The 22,461-nt window shown below is 38.5% G+C and overlaps 1 protein-coding gene across 5 annotated transcripts in view; it reads right to left on the bottom strand.

Moving 5' to 3' along the window:
• Window positions 1-14,400, bottom strand: part of mast4 (microtubule associated serine/threonine kinase family member 4) — a 97,746-nt gene extending 83,346 nt beyond the window's left edge. For all 5 annotated transcript variants that reach the window (XM_085280192.1, XM_085280193.1, XM_085280194.1 and 2 more), the window contains exon 1: window positions 13,829-14,400. In XM_085280192.1, the coding sequence (XP_085136318.1) occupies window positions 13,829-14,077 (249 nt within the window). In that variant the 5' untranslated portion in view covers window positions 14,078-14,400. The remainder of the gene's footprint in view (window positions 1-13,828) is intronic.
• Window positions 14,401-22,461: the final 8,061 nt, after the last annotated feature.

Here is a 22,461-nt window from a genome sequence, read left to right as displayed (position 1 = left end):
AAACCACTGCTTGAAACTAAGCTTTCAATATTTCCTGTCATTCAACAAACTTAAAAACGTGTAACACTAATAATCAATCCTTGCAACACCTGCACTTTTAACACTTTTAACAGTATTGGAGGCAAATATATTAAGAACCTGACAGCAGATTTTCAGATAAATTAATGCTAAAATATTGATATTTATACAGTATTTACAGCATTACTTGTATTCATTTGGAGTTCTGTTTCCTCTGTTTTTTAGCTCATTTAACATATCGCCAGCTAAAATTAACCATTTGCATTCACATTCAGTAATATGACTTTGGACTTGAGATACCTCAGTAAACACTGAGCCAATGTGCTTTGCTCTACAAGCTGTAAAAGAGCAGGCACTTTAAAAAAAAAAGAAAAATAACTGGCAGGAGATTTCATGAACCATCCATCTACAAACAGGCTACATTCACAGACTGTGAACATGGAAACACAACAGGTCACAGGCTGAGGAGCTTTGCACACTGTCAATACACTTGGCTTATGAAGAAATACTACCCATCATTTACTTTGCAACTAGCTACCAGAACAAACAATTCAGCTTCATCGCTTCACCACAGACATTTATTACATATAAAAACACACCCTTAGTTACAACTGGTTCCTCATAGGATTCTGACTGGTACGGACCGTTGTGGTTCTCCCACACTGGTCTACATCTAATCTTGCATGTATTTGAGAGCACTGTGAGAAGTGAGGTTAGAACAAATTAACATGAAGTTGTTATTACAGACTCAGGGTCAATAAGGAAAAGCAATGAGCCAAGAACACAAAATCAGAGCAGATGTCAAAGAATGTAACAGAAAACAATCAGAGTTCAGTCCTCTACCAGGGCCAATGCACCATACTGTAATTCTAAATTGCAGTATAATAAATGATTACAAGCATAACGGTTCCTTCCTTTGCCCTGACTTCACCTCTCAAATTTCATGAAATCTGGCCAGGTGGTTTCTGTGTAACCATACTGACTTACAAACAGTGCTAAAAACACATGGCTGTCTTGGCAGAGAAATTAAAGTATGAGCATTTGCATTAACTGTGCACAGCTGAGAGGGAACAGTTTCACTGAACAGTGAATCAGGCTGACAGTGCAGAAAACAGAGTTAAAATTCAGGACAGCCTCTGGGTCTGATATGAACCTTTCCCGGACAACACGACAAAGACTAAAGGCACTGCAAGTGGGAAGGACACCCTTTCTGTACAGGTGCACAAGCATTAAAAAAGAAATGACAAAGAATGTAGGAAGACTTTCATACATTACACTGACAAACATAAAGACTAAGTGCTAACAAAAACTCCAACCCAGAGGTGGAGTAATGAATCTTCCAGTAGTCCAGGCCAAGAAAAACTGTGTTGTTCACATACTTGTATATTACTAGACGTCAAAGCGTAGCTATGAAAACACAAGTACAAACACGTAAACACCAGTGTTAATGTTTTTCCACTAATTTTATCAACTTCTTCACTAATTTGCATAGTTCCCTCTTATCAAAGTGGATTCAGTGATGATTTCCACACTGAAGTTAGGCATCAGTTGTACAAAGGGAGAATTGGCAAACATTCACAAAGGAGGACATTAATTCTCTTTGAAGGCTTTGTGGTGAAGTCGTGTTTATCATTTCACTTAGATGAAAGGAACCCTTTAAAAGTAGGAACAAATTGTTATTACTGTCTTCATTGGTTACTAAGACACCCTGAATACACATTTACAGTAAAACAGGAAGAGAAACCTAGTAGATCAAGAGGCAACACACTTTACCCCTTTCAGTTTGTGCTATCCTGTGTTCTACCAGGCGCTCTCTCTGCCATTGTTTTCTATCCAGCAGCCACTGAGAACACCTTTCACTTGCTGTAGTCACACACAGAACATGGTTACAGCTCAAAAAAGAATTTCCCCTTCAATTCTGTAAGTTTTCATCAACAAAAAAAAAACAACTTTTGCCGAAAATGGCTGGAGCCTCTATGACACAAGGCAGCTTTAGAAGTCGCAATCTACATCTTCTAATACAGTTTTATTATAAACATGATAACACAGGTGGTATTTGGTCATCTTACACAATGAAGTGACTTCAGCTCCGATAGGGCTACAACCAGTCAAGTCATTTGAACTCTATTATAATGTTGCGCTTACCATACGAGCATTTCACCCACATTTGAGCCTAAAAATAGATATGCAGTACAAACTTATGTAGGAGCCCACGTGTAAATAAAAAAAATATTACAACATTAAGCCCATGAAGCCCCCAGTTTTTTAAGAAAAAACAGAACAGAAGCAGAACAGAAACAATGATGTCAGAGTTTAATGTGGAAATCTACCCAAACAAGACGAAGAGCAAAAAGGCAGAGCGCCACCAAGATGGTGAGCTCAGGTGGAGACTGTACTGTACACACCACTAAAACGGTTATTAGGCAAAAGCATAAATTAATTTTACTATTATTAATTATTAACATCTATACCAGCAATATCAAACTGATTTTACATTGTGGGCTAAATACAACACACTTTGATTTTTGGTCAGTGTAGTTTAAATGCAAGTCTAATCCCCGATAATCGCTCTCATTCACACATAAATTGTCAAATCCAGACCAATGTTCTCACGTGTGATAAGGCTCCGCCCCTGAACACATTTTAACTGCAATATTTGACAACAGCGTTACATAGTGGGTACAGGAAAAGCCATGGTTTACACTTTGGGGTTTGTTTTGAGGTGGCTGAAAATCTTAATTTGTCCAGGAAGCCCTTAAGGAGTTGGCTTTAGGCTCCTTTGAAAACGTTTTTGTCAAAGAGCATGACCCCAGCGGCATGGTGAATTTTGATGCTTCGAAATGAAGCACAAAATTGCTCTAACTCAAAGAAATCTGCCCCAGTCTTTACCAAACTTCACAGGCATGATGACAGTCCCAACCTGAACAGATTAATATGCCCATTATGCCCACCTAGAGTGGGACCAGGATACATAAATATTTACATATCCTGGTCCCACCTAGAGGGGGATTCAGGATATATAAATATTTATAGTCTGATGCACTCCTCACAGGTTGACTCCATCCACCTCAAAAGTGGTGATTATAACCATCAGGCCCTTATGATGGTATTGTGCACAAATTGTGAGTTTTCATTGAAGGGCACACCTTAGTGGCATGGCAAGTTGGCGGGCTCTTGAAAATTCAGTCTCCTTCTGACTTGTGTTAGCTTTGTTTTTAAGGAGAATGCTGTGGAAAGGCACTCAGTTGTACAACTGATAGATACATATGCAAAACTGCACTAAAAGATTAAAGTTTAAACCTGTGTGCCCCCTGTCAAAAAAGGGCTTCATCGCATGATGATCCAGGAGATTTCAGAACATTAGTCACAACATTTATTAGTCATGGTATTAGGTTACCCTTGTTTGTTTGACTGACTGCTTACCCAACATGCCATTCTAAAATGTTCTTTCAATTTAACCATTACCAACATGATCATTTTGGTAAGAACCAAGCAGCATGTTCAGCAAATGTAACATTACCTCATTTTATTTCCAGAGGAGTTCGGATGGGGAATTCAGGGTGTCAATTTTGCTAGAGTTTAGCAAATACATAGTCTCATTATAGTGTGTAGCTAATACAAAACATTTCTGTGAAGTGAACTCAGTGGACCTCTGAACATGTTCGTTCGTTTCTTTCTCAGGGTCAACTGCAGTACAGCAAGCTCTGTTCTGGCCGACCTCATCACCCAGCATCTGCCTTCAACTCTTCCCAAATTCCAATCGGGCCTGAAACTCTCTTCCCTCACAGTCTTTGCTCTTAGGATGTTGATGTTTACACAAAAGAATAACGGTGCCTAAAATTTTCACAGCTCAAATGCAAAACACTTTTCCAAATGTATATTTCAGTTACTTGAAATGGACACTTTACACTGAACAATATATAACTTTGGTTTAGATTGTTTGACCTTTGTATGCTTACACGTGGGAATTCAGTTTCCTGTGTTGACAAAATCTAAACTTAGAAAAACACAGTATAGTAATTTCCTTCTCCAGTTTCATACAAGCATCTGTGTTAAGATACGAAGCGCTTCAGCACTGTAAAGAATCACACCATGCATTATTACTTCCACCAAGGAAGTCATATTTTCTTGGAGAGTGTCTTAGAAAAACATTAGTGGACTTTGAGCACTCAAAGCACTTTCATATAAATGGTAAATGGCCTGTATTTATATAGCGCTTTACTAGTCCCTAAGGACCCCAAAGCGCTTTACATATCCAGTCATCCACCCATTCACGCACACATTCACACACTGGTGATGGCAGCTACATTGTAGCCACAGCCACCCTGGGGCGCACTGACGGAGGCGAGGCTGCCGGACACTGGCGCCACCGGGCCCTCTGACCACCACCAGTAGGCAACGGGTGAAGTGTCTTGCCCAAGGACACAACGACCGAGACTGTCCAAGCCGGGCTCGAACCGGCAACCTTCCGATTACAAGGCGAACTCCCAACTCTTGAGCCACAATCGCCCCACATATCACGCATGTTCACACTCCAATGAATGCATCGGGAGGAACTCTGGATTCACTATCTCTTTATCTTGCTCAAGGATACTTTGGTGTACATAGTGGGGGACCCAGGCCTTGAACGACGAACTTTCTGATTAGGAGATGACCTGCTGTACTTCCTGACCATCTACCACCACAGCATCCAATACCTGTGGCTCAGGAACATCTGTAAATCTCTTATGCCCATGTGAGATTTTGTGGCAAGAAAAATACTATAAGACGACAAGTGAACAAGTACTGTCTTCAGAGTTGTGTTTGATGATAACTAGAGTCAGCAGCAGCTTAATTTTGTCAAACATATCATGTTACAGATAAGAATTTATTTTTCTACTTAGGCAGAAAGGCATATTTTTAGGAAAGAGGAACAGACCTTGCTAGTGTTTATTTGACCTTAACACTTCACCTTGACAATCAGTCCTGCTCTTATCTAGGGCTCTCTTTAATATATGCTTGCAGTTCAAAGTTGGTTTGGTTACATAAGGTTTAACTCTTACTTGGATTTTATTTACAGCCTACTGTAAACTCCTATAAAATACTCTTCATTAATTGTATATAAACACTATATCAACATCAAATATGAAGTTATAACACAAAATGATGTGTTTACAACTAAATCTACTATACTGTAGAGTTAAAAAAACAAATTCCACAATGATAAGGTTCAAACAAGCTTGTTTGTTTAACAAATGAATAGGATCAAATTCATATAATTTAACAAACCAAGAATAAAAACACAGAAGAATACATTTGAATACTTCCCAATCCAATCAGTGTCTTACCTTGCTTCCCTCAGACGATGTACACAAACTTACAGGTAAATTCCGACCAAGCGACATTTTGTTTGGGTAGCAACAGACTTAAAGACATGGAATACGGATTAAACTGCAAAAGACATGAAAGGGCACGAAAGAAAAGTCAAAAATCACCGATGGATCCCAGAGAGAGAGAGAGACAGCCTGTCGTAGGAGGAAAAGAGTCTTAACCAGATTCTGTTAATCCTCTTAGACTCAAAGTATACACTGACACTGGATGTCCGTCTAATCACCCTGACTGGCTGCCTGCTTAAATGAATGACTGCTTATTTAGGGAAACACTAGAGGGTTAGACTCGCTGGTGAGAGAAAGAGAGGGAGTTAAACATGAATCTGAAGCAAATATTGATACGCAAGCAAACACTGATGCAATCTGCAGCAGATGACCTCACTTCAAGGAACAGGCCCTCACAGAATAAACAAACAAGGATTGTGTCAGCAAGTTGAGATGGAAGTGGACGTAGCTGCTGAAAGTTAAGATTTTCAATTTGAAACATATACAAAAATGTGACAATTTAAATTTTATTAAGGAATCCAAATTTTTCACATACGATCATCTACTTCTTTCCTAAAGTGTCTACTACACAATCCAAAGCAGAACTTGAAAATTACTGCACCCAAGCCATCAGTGTGTGTCAGCTGAGTCATTACTTAAGCAAGCACAGCACAGCCCAACCCAGCTCCAGCTACACTGCATACTAATTTTTACCTGTCTGTTCTTGTCTGCAGAATACTTTAAAAGTTCACTCACTACACGCATCATGAAAAAACTGTTAAGCCAAGGAAATAACGCAATTTGCAGTTAGCAGCTGGTTTCCATTAGTTTCATAAGGTAAAAAGGGCAACCTTGAAACTCACTGGCTGTCTAAAAAAAAAATACTTGCTGCAGGGTAACAAGTATGAGGACAGACACTAAATTGTGGGATTTTTTTTTAAAATCAATATATAAATAAAACAATGAATTGCTTTGAGAGTCAGCTATAGCCCTAAGCAGTGTCAGTTGCTATTGCACAATCTACAACAGGGTAAGAGGCAGGGTGCACCCTGGACAGGTCACCAGTCTGTCGCAGGGCTAACAAAGAGAGACAGACAACCATTCTCACTCACATTCACACCTGTGAGCAAATTAGAATTACCAATTAACCTGACCCCACTAACTACATATCTTTGGACTGTGGGAGGAAGCCAGAGTACCCGGAGAGAACCCACGCAAACAGGACACACAAACTCCACACAGGTGTTGGAATCGAACTCAGGACCTTCTTGCTGTGAGGCAACAGTGCTCATCATTGAACCACCATGCTGTCCAAAAAAATGAAAATAGTGTATAAAAACCAAAAAAAGCCAAAAACTATACTATGTACAGATGATTACTGTATACAGCAAAATACACCAAGATTTTTATATGTACATGAAGTGTAGTGGGAGTGATAATAGCCTGTATTTCTTTAAAGTATTTTAAGAAGTATTTATTCTGTGTGGGTATTGTATAGTCTAACTGCTGTCAGGAAGGAGGACTTGTGATAGCACTCCGTCCTACACTGTGGCTTTAACAGTCTACCACTGAAGGAGCTGCCCAAGGGGGTGAGAGGTGTTGTCCATAATGGATACAAGCTTGGCTGAAATCCTCCTTTCACCCACCTCCTCTATGGGACTAGCCAGGACAGAGCTCGCCCTCTTTACCACTCTTTCAATCTGTTTCCTATCCCTCTCTGTGCTGCCACGTCCCCAGTAGAAAACTGCGTAATAATTCAAGAAAGAATCCTTATAGAACCCTTTTGATTAATTAAGTGGCTGATAAAAGTCAGAAAACTATGAAAAACACTTCCTAAAATGTCAACTCATATCAGAGAAAAGCAGCTTATCCCTGTGGTGTTGAAACTCATAATTAGTCATTTATCAGAATAGCTGACTTTTGATGAATTCATTTGAGTGCTGAAACAGTCAAACTATGAAACTAAAGGCTAAGCCAGTGGAGGAAACTGCATTTGTAGACAGAGGTGTAGTAGAAAGCATATCACATGAAGCACTAGTGTATGCAGAAAAATTCTTTGGCTATGAAGTGTGTTTAAACAGACAGAAAGGTTATCTAATATTTATAAAGTGTATCTAAGATGTGAGAATAAACCAATTTCCATACTTGTCTCAGTGGCTGCATTTTTTATTATTTGCATAAAGAATTGTTTTTTTTTCTTTAAAAGCAAATAGCCAAATAGACACATCTTTTCATGTCATACATGATACATGTTGACATAAAAACACCACCCTTACAGCTGTTTAATCGTCTCGGTGATGAAATTTGCTTAGTTCTAACACATGGTTAGTCCTCATCTGAACAAAGTTCATTCAGACTTTACTGCTCCATAGGGAAGTGCTGAGAACGAGCTGTTTGTTTTCACAGCTGACTAACAAGCTAGTTGTAAATGATTTGACTGCCCCATACATTACACCATTCATGGTAATACATATACTCATGGACACGGCTCCGTGTCAAGAGTCACCACCATCACTAAGCAGCATATAAAGACATTATAATCAAATGTTTGTGTATGTGGGAGGTATTCCCCTCTTTGTTTTCTACTGCAGAAACAGGTAGAAACGGAGGCTACAGCCTCATCAATTTGTTACCTGTTGAACTCCCAGAAAGCCTCAGATCAGCTGAAACACTCAGTTTATTTAAATCCAGGTTGAAGACTCACCTGTTCTCAGCTGCATTTGAATAAAGCACCAAATCCACACTTTAAGCTTAAATTTCAAAACTTACATTTAACTACTGATTTTATCTACTGTTCTGATTTTATCTGTTTTGATTTTATATACTGTTGTTTGTTTGTTTGTTTGTTAATTAGTTAGTTAGTTTATTTGCTTGTTTTAATCAATTTTAAATCATGCTTTTTATTTGTTCTTGTTTCTAATGTCTCTGTAAAGCACTTTGAATCACCTTGTTGTTGAATTGTGCTATACAAATAAACTTGCCTTGCCTTGCCTTCAGCGTCTGGCTGTTGGGCTGCAGTTTGCAGTCACTCAGCTTTCACATCACTCTGGGTTCTTGGCTAGCTTAGTGTTAGGATGCTGTCTGTGCAGGTCCTTGCAAAGAGCCAAAGTTGTGTTAGCAGTATAAGCAGCCGTTGAGCAACTGTTTCTTTCCTGGTGTAGTTTCTATTTTATCACTGCACTCTTGTCCTTGGTGTAATAAAAAAAAAAAGGAAATGTTCATATCCACGCTGCAGACTCCGCCACTATTTTCCTCCTCCGGCACATAAACTGAAATCAGCTGATTGTATTGCAAGTACAACTGGAACCAGTAAGCAGGATTGATAGACAGACTAATCATTCCAAGAAATTGGACTACTGGGAACCGGTTCTCTACAAAATCAGTTCTCAATTCCTATCCCTAGTGAACAATGAGCTGAAGCTTGCTATAAATGTCCAGATTGCCAAAGTGAGCTGCAGACACAAACAATTCTCTGTGCACCCTCTTTCCTAATGAAACATTATCAAATGTTCTTTTACAAAAACCATTTCAGTCACTTAAGGATTGTTTAATGACTAAAAATGAAATATTTTCTTTATTGAAGTCAGAAAGTGCCAACTTCAGTATGTGGGGAGAATAGCAAAAGTTGTCATTTTTCTTCTTAATTGACTCAAGTCCCTGCAATCTATCCACATCGTATACTAGGGGGAATACTGATTAAAAGTGTCAGAGTTGGGGATGAATTCTAAAGATAAGAAATATTTAGTATCCTTCTGCAGAAAGGATATTTGTTATGGCAACAACAGCCAGGGAAGAACACTATTAAAAAATGAACAATTGGAAATATCCATATTCTGCTGACCCAACAGGATAGTTAGAAATGAGAAAGTAGGAAACAGAATGTATGATTATGAGAGGGCATAAAAGCAGCAGGATATATAAAGACAAAGAAAACACAATGATTAACAAGCTGACAGATTTCATACTTCAGGAAGCAGTGAGTCAAGACTGTGTGGACAGTAGCTTTGGATAGCTGTCATCTGTAACACCTCTAAAAGCAAGTGAAGCACAGAATGTTGGGCCATGGTCTAAAATTTAGGGTTTGTTTTTTCCAAAGCTTTAACACTTGTTAAATAAAATTCATATTTAAGTATTTTGATTGCTTCCTCAGTAGAAGTGAACCTACTACTATTTATACTATTGTGTAATAGCAAGAGTAATTAACCATAATGGAGTCTTCTCAGGAACGTGGCTCCAGGGACGAGCACAGAAGCCCAACCCACATGCTGTTTAAATCTTTAGTTAGTGAGGGGCAACCAATCCGAACTCAACTGGCTCAAAGCGAGGGTGGCCTTAAAAGGAAAACATACTAAAAAAAGAGACTTCACAAAAAGACTCGTTTCAGAGAGAAGACGACGTAAGGGACTAGACCAAGGCTCAATATCAGATAAATATGAATCATGTAGAGCTACTCTGGGAACACCCAAGAACAAAAATATTAAATAATAAATAAAATCAAGGAAAGAAGTGATTAATTAATAGCAGCTATTCGCAGCCCTAAATCAGACTGATGGGAAACTGAAAAAGGTCATGTTAACAGCTGCATACTCCAGATACATTGATAAACATGCTGGCCTCTCAAGTGAATGCTGCAGAACTATGAAACACATACAAGTGCTTTATAAACATCCATACAGAGTGTTTGGACAGTGAATTATGGGTGCAACCAGTAGCAATACTTCCAATCTTAACCTTTTCCCAGTAACTGTTTACATACAGCAAGCTTGAGCCAAACTCTGTTAATAAATCTGAACTGTATGTTGCTCATTTTCATCCATTTCTGTTGTCTTGTGCATAAAAGAGAAGAATTATGCGTGGGATAATCTTGTCCTGACTGTAGATAACGTTCTCTGTCACTGCCCACAACCCTGGACAGATTTAGACGTCTGGAACGAAGCACTATGCAATTGTACAGAGATCTTAGGAAGACAGGCATCATACTATCAATGTGGAAACTTACTCTATGAAACATGGCCATACCATCTAGGGCTGAACGATATATCGCATTTGCGATAATATCGCGACATGATCAAGTGCAATTTTCTAACCGCAAAGGCTGCGATTATACTCTGGACATGTCCAAATTCATGGGCTGCATCCTCCTGAGGCCGCATTTGTAGACCGATTACGTCACAGCGACGCGCCGAAGGCTGTCCAAATTACTACCATATCCCAGAATTCATAGCGCGGCCCAGCCAAACTCCAGTTTCCAACAATGGCGGCCGCTACTAAGTTTTAAAATTACTCATACTAATCTTTCTGGGTCACAAAATAAACTTTTAAAATATTTTCAGGCGAGAAAGTAGTTGTGTAAACATCAAATATCTGCTCGGTTTATCAAGATATCCCATATTTGCAAAAGTGCTTCGACGTTTTCAGAGGCGTCTGCTACCCACCAGCTCGACAGCTAGCCGGGAGCTCGAGGGTTACTGATGCGGCCGAGAACGGCACAACTCCCGGCACATCATTTTCAGATCACCGCGGAGTTTCGCTGCTCGGGTTAAACGTAATATATACGTCACTTAGACAACCTAAAAATGTTATTGTTGGGCTTTTTTCAGTGTTTTGTTTGTTCGTGAGTAAATCGGTTTGGCTGAGATTAAAGTTATTAGATTAGATAAAATAAAACTTTATTAATCCCCCGGGTGGGTTCCTCCTTGGTTTTCACACAGCTGACTAAACGTCAAACAGAAAACTTATTAAACAGAAGTATGAGACAGTCGAGAATTTACGCCAGTGTCTGGTTATATTTTAGATAGCAAGAAGCAGACGGCCGAGTTTATTAAACTCCACCGAGACAGCGGTGACGCTAATCAGAACTAGACCGTCCAATTTCACGCCTTTAAACTTTAAAGGCGTGTTTGTGTGTGTGTTTATACAATTGCTATTAGGTTTCACTTTATGTGTAATGTTACTGACTGCAGAGATCAGTAAGATGTGTGTATTTTTTATTTATTAGTTTTATTTATTTAATATTATTTTTTAATTGAATGACTGTCTAGTAGTTCACAGATGTCGAAAAACTGAGTGTGGTAAAGCCACTGATTTTGTTTATGTATATTTCTGCAATCTGCACATTGCACTGACTTTCATTTTAATGTTTACACCAGGGTTCCTTGTCAGCACTTTATGCTCAGATGTTTGTAAGCTAAAAATAAACTATTGTGTATGTTCAAATATACTGTTGTGATTGAAGAAGTTAAATAAAAATGTCAGTCATCAATTCATGCATCACCTCATGTCATCATAACAGAGGTCTGTCTTCCAGGAAAGAACAGTTTAAAATTAATGTAATATAGTATTGGCCATACTATATGATGTATTGCTTGTCTTTGTTTAATAATACAGAAGACAAAGACCTTAAAAAATAATCGCATATTGCATCGCAATCGCAATATTGGGGCAAAAAAAAATCGCAATTTGATTATTTTCCATAATCGTTCAGCCCTAATACCCTCTTTGGAACTTGAAACAGTAGTAAGTCTGGAGACCGAACAGTAACTGAGCTGCTCAGCCTGCTGAAGTCATGTCACACGAGTTCTCAGAAGACTTTCCTTCTTTAAACCCCCAGGGGCAAAAAAAGGTCATTAGTCAGGGTTCTTGATTAACCCTACAGTAATACCACTGGAACGCTTCTCTGCACTGACAGGTTATGTGACCTGCTTTGAGGAGTTCCAGGCAGCAACACGTTGGCTTAGTTCAGTATACCAGGTCAAATTACATTGTTTCTTCTGTGGCCAGCACAGTAGAGGTCAACGGTTTAAAATGAACCTCAAAATGGCATTTGAAAGCAGTCTGGAGAAATGTGCACAGGCTTTGTGTGACTCTTTTGCAAAATTAAGGCAAATTCTTTTTTTCTTTTTAAAAATGGATTACATTTGGTTTAAGTTCAGTAAAGCTAAAGTGAAATAAGAGACCAATCTCAGGCCTGCCTCCTCGTCTGTAACACTTCAGCTCTATTGAGGTAATGAACTGTCAAACTGCTTTTCACCCCAACTAAATTAGCTGAGCATCACTGTTACTAAACATGACACCAACCCAGGGGCATCGTCTTTGGGCTCGTGTGTGTTGGAAAGTCTGTTATGCTTTCAATTACTGATTTATCCATTTTAAAAACCAGCAAATTATAATTAATGAAAATAATTACACACAGAAATCAGGAATCTGATTGGTGTGCAGGAATCAGTTTGTATTCTGATTCCAACACAGATATGAGAGTTAAAACGTGTGAAGTAAGACATGCAAATCATTACACAAATTTTCTGTATTTCCCTACTGCCTCAAAAATGAGACATATGGCATTTTTGTCAACCACACCTACAGCCCTAAGTAATGTTGCATGATATCATGACTTGGAAAATGTTTATGGGTCAGTTGGGAGCTTGCAATAGTCAAACACACCCAGGCTACATTGTGCGTACTGGAGCAAGTTAAACCAGTCTGCAGAAGAATCCATGTAAAGCCTTATATAAATTAAAAGGCTGATACATGTATTTTGTCTTCCTCATTTTTCTCATCTGTTTCCTGAATGAGCACCACTTGGGGTCACAACAGCAAGTCCCAGATTGTGCCATTTGTGTGTTAGCGTTACAGCATAGTCACAGAGCTAACAATGAAACAATTTACACACATTTGCTCTAAAATCACATTGCATTTTGCGATGAACCTGCCCTCTTTCATTTAATACATAACTTTTTCAAGTTTTGGATATAAGCCATACCCAACATTGTTTTGGTTTATAAAATAGGGGCAGATTTGGACTGGATGCAGTCCAAATCTCCATCCAGACAGTCTTTGTCTTTGAGGTTTGAGAAAACACCTCCAAAGCAGTGGGGAAGACTGACAGGCATTTAATTACAGATGATCTATTTATGCCTCTGAAAAAGGCAGGAGCTGCAGTAAAACAGAGCAGTGCGCATGTGCTGAGGAATGTATCTCGACTTGAAAACTTGTAAATTGAGTGGATGAAGACAACTGGGCACACAGCATGAATAATAGTTTAACTTTGCACTGACGTCATGACGGAGTGTAACCCAGCTCAAGCACAGCTGATCAACTGGTTCACAAATATTTTGACTGTAGGACCAAATGTAATGAGTTTACCTTCCTCAGGAGTGGTTGCTTTCTTGCTGGATGAGGGGGCAATTAATTGGATGTGTATATCAATGGAAATAACTTTTATTACGGACATTTTATTTGAATGTCTAACAAAAACGAGAATGAAAGTATCACATTTGAGAAGCTGGAATCAGTTACTATTTTGGTATTAGCTTTCGCTTTGAAAATTAAATGAATAACCGGTAACCAAAACAGTTGCCATCTAGTCTCTATGTGCTTATAATTAATTAATCGGGTAATCGTTTGGTTTTCTGCGTGTCTGAGTCGACCCTTGTTTTGTTTAGCAGATCACTGTTTACCTTTTCGTCTTCCTCTCCTTCCTCTTCGTCTTCTTCCCCATCTCCTGGGGTCTCCTTGTCAGATTCCACATTTCTGCCGTCCTCCACCTCGTTCACATTTTCAAAGTGCAAGCTGAGCCTGTCTTCGCCATCACCATAAACTTTAATGTCCAGAGCAGCCGTCATTTCTTCCCCCTCAGACAAGGTTTGGGAGCCCGACGACAACTGGCTCCCGCCGCTTTCAGACACCACAAACTCTTTCTTCTCCATTGCGTCGCCTTCTGCTACTTCAAAACAAAAGGTAGCAATTAATTAACCTGCAAGCACACCTGTCCGGTTCATTATGGTCAGGAGCCGCGAGCCCATTAAAGGACACGGCTTTCTTTTTTCCTCTCTCTCTTCTGCTTCTCCTTGTTCGAGTAAAACCAAAGTCACGACGTTGTCGAAAGTTGGTGATATCGACTAAAACATTATTAGACCCTGTTTAACATCAGCGTTACCGCCAAGCAGACGTGTCCGCTTCGGTTAGAAGGAGCCTCTGTGGATTTTTACGCTCATGACTTCCAAATCAGCGCGTGCACATGCTGTCTGTGTCTTCCTATCGCACCAGTACAGCTTGTTGCCCAAAAACTAACCCCGCCCACAACGTGCGAGGGTTTACCAATCAGATCGCAGCAGCCGCCAAACTCTCTACAGATAGCTTTAACCAGCTTTAGATGCATTGGCGGTTCAAGAAGAAATTTGCGAGGGGGACCAGGGTGGGGCCACGGTTTTTTAATGGGACCACAGAAGAAAAAAAGGGGGGGGGGCAATAATTAATTTTTTTATATATTTAGTGAATTTATTTGGAGCACAAACGAAAATAACGTAAAGATTAAACATAAAAATGAGTTGAACCAAGGGATTTCTAAATCTTTTACTAGATTACTAAACATAAATAAATCTTTGAACAAATTTTACTTTTTATTCAAGATATTTTTCTTTTTATGTAGTTATGTATTTATTTTGTTATATAGTTATTTTTTACAGCATGAAACTTAAATGTACACTCATATTTTCTGTTCAGTAGTGTCTCATCTTTTAGCATTGGCAGCGCAGTAGTATGTAACATTATAATAAAAGTATTCTTCATTACCGATTCATTGCAAAACAGTCCACAAATGCATTAATTTTGAAACCCTTGGCCTTTCTGGATTCAATGCCTAGCACCCCTATTGCTAAGACGCTCATCAGTAATGGTGGACAGGAGGCAGGTTTTTACTCATTTTAATGTGGAGAAACTCTGCTCACAAGTGACAGAAGTCACTGAGAGCGTAACAGCTATTTTGCACAGTCTAAAGAGCTCATCAAACAGCTTTTTTATGCATCAGTGAAACAGATCAATTCCACTATAACAGATAGCTTTTGAATCACACCTTTATATAAAATGTTGTGATGTAACAGCAAAAGGCAGACGTCACAGGACCCCTGCCAAATGTCCCCAAATAAATAAATACATAAATAAAATAAATATTAAAACACTTTCAAGACTATCCTTTTGTTATTTATTTGAAAAAAATGTATGATTTAGGAAGTTGGGATATATAATAATCTGTTTTTTTTTTTTATCATGGTCAAATGATCTTGTATACTAGTCACCAGTAGTTAGAAATGGTGTATTTTTCAAAGTGATAGTCAATAAATATCTATCACTATCACAATGTCTCAGACTTTATAAACTTTATAAATCTGTTTATAAAAGAGCACATCAGAAGAACAGAAGATTAAGGGGTTTTTTTTTTCCAAGAAACACATTAAAGTACATGTGTACTTGAGTGCATACACATTTTTCCCTTCATGAATAGCTCCATTGCCTCCTGCTCTTTCTGTTTGTTTTTTAACTCTCTTTTTGGGTCTTGTTTTGTTGTCCCTGTATGTGTGACTCATAGGTGTGGCACTTCCTTACCTGTCATTCCCACTCTTATTCATTCTTCAGATGTTTTGATATTCAGAGGTTTTTTCTCCTCTAGACATGCAAATTATAAAATAAGCATATTCCAGAATAGCATTTGTTGGCATTCAGATATCTGTGCTCACTGGCATGTTATACTGTTTTGAACTTTTGTAAAAAATAAATAAATAAATAAACACCACATCCACACAAGTTACATGACATTCCACATCCAACATGTGGTGGCAGCAGATCAGGAGCAGGGCTTAACCAAACACAGGCCACTAGGGGGCCTACTTGAACAAATATTGTATATACTGTGTTTTAGGATTTTATACAGTGTACTATGTATTCATACTAAGAATTAGTCTTTCATTTCAAACATGCATTCAACATAGCAGAGGGAAAAGGCAACAAAATGACATGTTTCTTTCTCAAAGCTCCAAATTAAAATACAAACACACAGAAGAAACAAATATATTTGTAGCATTAATTCTTTAACCCTGTTTTTACTTTGCCCTTTATGACACACTCTATAACATTTAGGTTGCCTCACCCAAAGCAGCATTCTATTATCATGTAGTCAGAATCCAGCATAATTGTTATTCTATCCTAAAACCCTAAAACCTTTGATGGCTTTTTGAGGAAGTCAGGTCCAGACTAAAAGTCCTCACCCCATTGGTCAAAATCTCAACCAGACACACACACACACACACACACACACACACACACACACACACACACACAATTTTTTGATTATAGGTGTCTTTATTTTCTGTTGTTTAGTTTCACAAATTACCTAAACCAGCGGTCCCCAACCCCCGGGCCTCGGACCGGTACCGGTCCGTGAGTCGTTTGGTACCGGGCCGCGAGAGTTGAGGCTCAGGTGTGAAATGTATAGTTTTCAGGGTTTTTATCGGTTTTCAGCGTTATTTTGTTATCGTTTTTATCGTTAACTCGGTTTTCCTGGGTCTTTTCACGTGTGTTGTGAATAAATCTTCTTTTTTTCAGTACCAGTACTAGTTTTATTTTGTTGTATTTATCCGCGACACCTTAAAGGCCGGTCCGTGAAAATATTGTCGGGCATAAACCGGTCCGTGGCGCAAAAAAGGTTGGAGACCGCTGACCTAAACACACTCAGCAGGGTGAAGAAGTGACAGAGCATAAATTTACACAGCATTTTGCCTTTATATTTTTATGTTTCGTTTTGGTTTTCCTCCTGGATATTATGGGTGTTTTTTTTTTTAATCACAATCCACATAACAAAGACTGCCCTCCCCTTTTTAATGCTTATCTTCAATATTCCGACACAGCAGACTGAGTTTCATAAAGTAAACACACACATGAGTTTTGAGTCATGACTATGCGCCCAGTTAGACTTTTGTCTGGTGTTGATAGTCTGATATGTCAACAGAGACAGTGTTGACATTCAGGTCGAGCTGGTATAAATCAGCCCCAACAACATAATAAGCACTTTTACTGCCTCTGATCACATCTTATTGAGTTTTTCTGTCTTAGCACAGAATCAAGCCTTTGGTTGTGCAATAGCTTAACTATATATGCTTTGTATTAACCTGCAACTTGATTTTAATTTTAAACCTGCTTTAGGGCAGCATGGTGGTTTCCACTGCTGCTGACAACAAGAGGGTTTGAATCCAATAGTCAACTGAGGCCTTTTTGTATGGAGATTGTATGTTCTCCCTGTGGTTATGCAAGTTCTCTCCAGGTACTTTAGCTAAAGTGGCAATTCTAGATTGGCTTTAAGGGTGAATGTTTTCTTCGTTCCCATGTAATAGACCAGCAGCCTCTCCAGGATATACCCTGTCTTTCACCGTATCACAGCTGGGATAGCCCCTTCCATTTGTGCTTCATTGTCACCTAATGAATTGGTTGCAGTGGAAGTTCATACATTTGTGGTCACCAGAGGTTCAATATTATTGTTCATCCGCATCTTTTACACTTGATTTTGATTTAGTACTTGTTGTTCTTACTTTGTTTTGCCAAGCTACAAAGGTGTGGATATACCACACATTGTTCCTGCTAATGAACAAGCAGATCACGTGCCCTTGGAACACAGTGTACTGTGGGTTGCACCAGCCACGCTGTCAAAAAGTTTCCATTAACTCTCTTCTTTCTGTGGCTTCTGCTGCCAATCCTGTTGCTACTGATGACGATGACCCTTGAGCTTTATTTGGGAGTTTACAGCGTCATCAGGTTGTTCTGTTCTCAGTCAGTCGACCTAAAAGCAGCAAGTAATCCACTCATCGAAACTGGGGTGCAACACACCAAGACCTTGATTGGCCGCAGTCACGTGAGGTGGGCGTTTTGAACTACATTTCAAAGCAGTGTTTTGAAACACCGCCCCCTTATAAGCTTGATACAACATCCAAATATCAATATCAAGATTTCTATCCCTACTTGTTACTCTCGATGGATAGTTTTTTTTCATTGGTTTTGTTAGGATGATAGAGAAAGTTTGATTGGAGGAAATTCTCCTGTTTATCCTGGAGTTACAGGGAGTTGAGGTGTAGGTGTATCTTCTATTATTCTTTTATTTAAATTGTTTAGCCGGTGAGTTTTTTTCTTAATAAGTGAGGCTTGGCATTTATTCTTTCTTTAAAACAATCTGGCAATAAACAATTTCAAACTCACCCAAAACAGTCTCTCCAAGTTATTCGCTTTAACCCTAGACCAATTTAGGATGTGATATCAGTACCAGGATCCCCGAGCCCTAATCCAGGATTAGTTGGGTTGGAACCTATTTAAGCTATCATGAGACACGAGACAGGGTACACCCTGGATAGGCAACCAAATTAAAGCTTAAAATATTTTTAAATTGTTTACTTGGAAAGCTATTTTATGTTAGTCGAAGGTATGTGTTTGTGTATTTAAGTGTGGTATTGTATGAGTAAGTGTATGTCGGCTGGAATGAAGCAAAGCGAGCATATCAGCATTCTCAGAACTCAGGTTCGGCCTGTGCTTTGTCACAACAGCATGCAGAAAACAGATGTTAAGATGGTGTACATTTCAATTATTAATGTTAGTAATAACTCGGTGTCCACCCCAAAGGCCCCAGTATACCCACTGCTTCTCTCTTTCCAGTCTTACATCTTTCTCCATCTCTGAGAATAAAAATGTCAGTTGAAAATATAGCAAATGTGTCTTTAGCTTGCAGACACATTTGATAAAATGGAAATTTAAAGCTCACATGTAAAGTTGTAGTTATTACATAAGCCTTTAAAAAAAAACAACTATAATTTTCATATAATTAAATTAAACCCTCTAGAGCTTTTGCTTTTTAAAAAGAAAAATTGTCTGTTAATACTATTGTGTGTGTTTATGTAGTATTGATTCAGATAATAGATAGTAGATATTAGATAATATTGTGGGCTTTGTGGTAAAACAAATATTCAGTTCATACTGGTGTAATAGCACTAGAAAAGAAAAACTAGCTGATAAATCTTGTGTGCCAAATTGCGTTGGAGTTTTTCTTTTCTTTTGTGGGTTTAACAGGACATTTTACATTTGATTGAAAACAAAAGTGTCTTGAGAGCAACTTCGATCTTTTAGCTTTCATCCCTTCCAAAAAAGCACCTCAAATAAAAAAATGAATCCAGGATGCGCTCATTCTCAAAATCTTCTCTGTACATGAATTTTTTTTTTTTATGCCTTGATGAGCATTGAAATAGAAGTTAACATACATAATGCTTTAAAATAAAAATTATTTCAATGTCACTCAATTTTAAAAGAACTTGGGTCCAAGTCACCAGTTTAAATTTAAGGTGTCGATGTTTTTTTAGTAACGCTCTCTTAGTGTCTGCCTTCTCCCACTGGCTGTGGACTTGCAAGTAGTCATGATGGCTCATGTAACATGTGATTATAGATTGAACCTCAAGACCAACACAGCTCAGCTGATTACAGCCTTTCCACAAAGAAATCAAATCTACAGGAACTCGCAATAGAAATTACAGTGTGACTTATTTCTAGTCACGAGAGTCGAGTCAACTCTACTGAAGTGAGTCAGTTCCCTCCACTGTACTGCTGTCTGAACTTAGGGTTTTCCCCCGTCAACACTCGCTTTAACCTCTGGCTACAACAGCTTGGGACAGATGTCAATTAACCTGTGCGAATCCAACAGGCACGCAAACACATTTTATTTAAGGTAAAAATTACATTTAAAAAAAGACAGAAAGGATGAAGCATCAGGGGTGTTTGTATCTCAGGAGGTAGAGCAGGTGTTCAATCCCCGGCTGCTCCAGTCTGCATGTCAAACATCCTCGGGCAAGACGCATCCATCGAAGTACAAATGTGTGAATGTGCGACGGAGAGCACTTACATAGTAAAAAAAAAAGAAAAAGAAAAAGTACTTGTATGAATGGGTGAATGAGGCGAGTTGCATAAAGTCCTTTGAGTTCTCAAATACAGTAGACACGCGCTATATAAGAACCACTCCATGTACAGTAGATTTTTACTGTTCAGTATTAGTCACAGTTAGGCTTTCTAAGAAACGCCACGTGAAAGGGAAACGCTGCAGAGCACTTTTGCTATGCACCGCTGCTACGTCAGTAAAATTTAAACACAACTTTATAGTGTTAAAGTATTTTTTTGTTCTTTTTGCTGTGTCTCTATTATAAAGTTTGTGCACACACAGTCTTACCACAGGAGGGTACTGTTTGCTAAAGAACAAGCCGCGATAGCAGAGAACATTAAATGCAAAGGCTCCTTTAGCTGTTTACCTGAGGGTATTATAGTTTGTATGTATGGAAATTAACGTGCTAAAAATTGTTGGAACCTGATCCTGATCGCTTTTGAATGTAAACTAATAGGAAAATACTAATGCAACTTTATTCTTCAAAAAAATGCACAAAGATTCATTCCTTGTCCCAGCCTATATTGGTTGTTGAACTGAAAGCATGGTTCCGTTATTTTCTTTCACTCGATATTAGTGAATATTAGGGAAATTAGATGTACAATGTACCTTCATTTGACCTGTAATGTTTATGCCATTGTTTCAAAAACTATATTTCAATCCTTCTGTACAATGAACAGCATTCAGCTATCATCCATGAGTATCAATACCAGTTTACTGAAAAGGTGACTATTGAATCCTGAGCCTGCTGGTAAAACACTAAAGATCTTAGATCAAAGCCAGACTCTGCGAGATGAACCCACATATGTAGCATTTCGACACTTGTAGGCCACAATAAGTTAGAGCATCGCTGATTCAAGGTGGTGATAAGAAACAGGTTAAGGTGGGGAAATTTACCGATGAGAAAAACATGGGTAGGCAGGCAGTGAGTTGTTTAGCGGAAATGAATTTCCTGTGGCTGGGATCTTTAAGTGTTCTCTTCTAATTTTAATCATCTCTTTTGATTCAGTAGGTTTCAGGGGCCTGTTTTGTCATCAGCTCTTTCTATGACTTTAAGAATCATTTGACATTTTTAGCTCGTGGCAGTTCAAAGCAGAAGGCAGAAGGCTTTCAGAGACAAAGGTTGTACAGAAAAACAGTAATAACCGTACCTCAGACTTTGCTCTGCAGCTGGTACAGAGTGTAATGTTAAGATAAAGATCACGATACACAACATTAATGACGTTCTTGGGGCCCAACTTAAGTCAGTGAGGTGTGAACAAAACTTCCTGTGTGCATACACTGCTGCACAGAAGGAGGAACATGCAGCAAAATGTACATTTGTGTGTTTGTCCGTCGTCTACGATAACACGCAGAGGTGACTGTACATAGTTAGTGTTGTTTATTTCGATTTTTCGCATTACAACAGCCTGCTTTTGCCTCTCATATAACAGTTAGGCACAAAGTATTGTAGCCGAACACTATAAAATATTGGTTGAACAAATCTTCACCGGGTAAGACTGAACAAGGTATAGGATCCACATCGCAATTTTTAACTGACAAGATATTAGTTGGCAAAGTTTTTTCCACTAAATTTTACTTTTGATTTTTTCTTGTTATAGTTAGCCCGTAACTAAAGATACTATGTTTATCATTTTAAATGATTTAGAATTTAAAATCCATCCAAATCAATGAAATCTATAAATATGCAAATACATTATTATCGAACACAAGATGTTTTCTACTTTGCTAAAAAGTGTGCGATTCTTCTGCGAACGTCTGTATTACTTGAAATAGATAAGGATTTTTACTTAAGTGAAAAAAACTTTTTTTTTTACCAAACAATCATTGTCAATTCAACTCAACTCAATATAAAAAACCCTTTTCAGCCTCTTTTCATGTAATACCATCTGTCTGAGAGCACAGGGCTGTAAATGAGCTAGATTCTTTTATTCAGTAAAAGTTATAACCGAATATAAGTAATAATACAAATGTTTTAGCATGAAAATACACTGAGACTAGGTAAAGCAAAAATACACATTTTGCAGAATCCTATACAGTACATATACATTTCCCACCAGGGAGGAAAAGCACAAGAAAGGCTGCACTTTCTCAGACAGCTGCGTCAGGCCCAATTACCCCAAAAACCGCTCCACCATCGAAAGCCTTCTGACTTACTGCTGCATTCACAGAGCTTTACACTGCATTTATAAACCATATTCATTACATTATAATGCAACTAACATTGCTACCTCTATTTATATAACTGTATTTATTATAGTAGCAACCAGCATTCCTACCCCTTACTCAATGTGCAGTACTGCTGATCACATTGCACCTTATACTCCACTGATCACTCACTTGCTCCTTACATTG

The sequence above is a fragment of the Mchenga conophoros genome, linkage group LG7, assembly GCF_057382185.1.
Source record: "Mchenga conophoros isolate Kocher_MC1m ecotype Shallow Benthic linkage group LG7, M_conophoros_male_GT1.1, whole genome shotgun sequence".
Taxonomy (NCBI): domain Eukaryota; kingdom Metazoa; phylum Chordata; class Actinopteri; order Cichliformes; family Cichlidae; genus Mchenga; species Mchenga conophoros.
The sequence above is the reverse complement of the archived record's forward strand: the minus strand, read 5'-3'. Positions and strand labels throughout refer to the sequence as shown.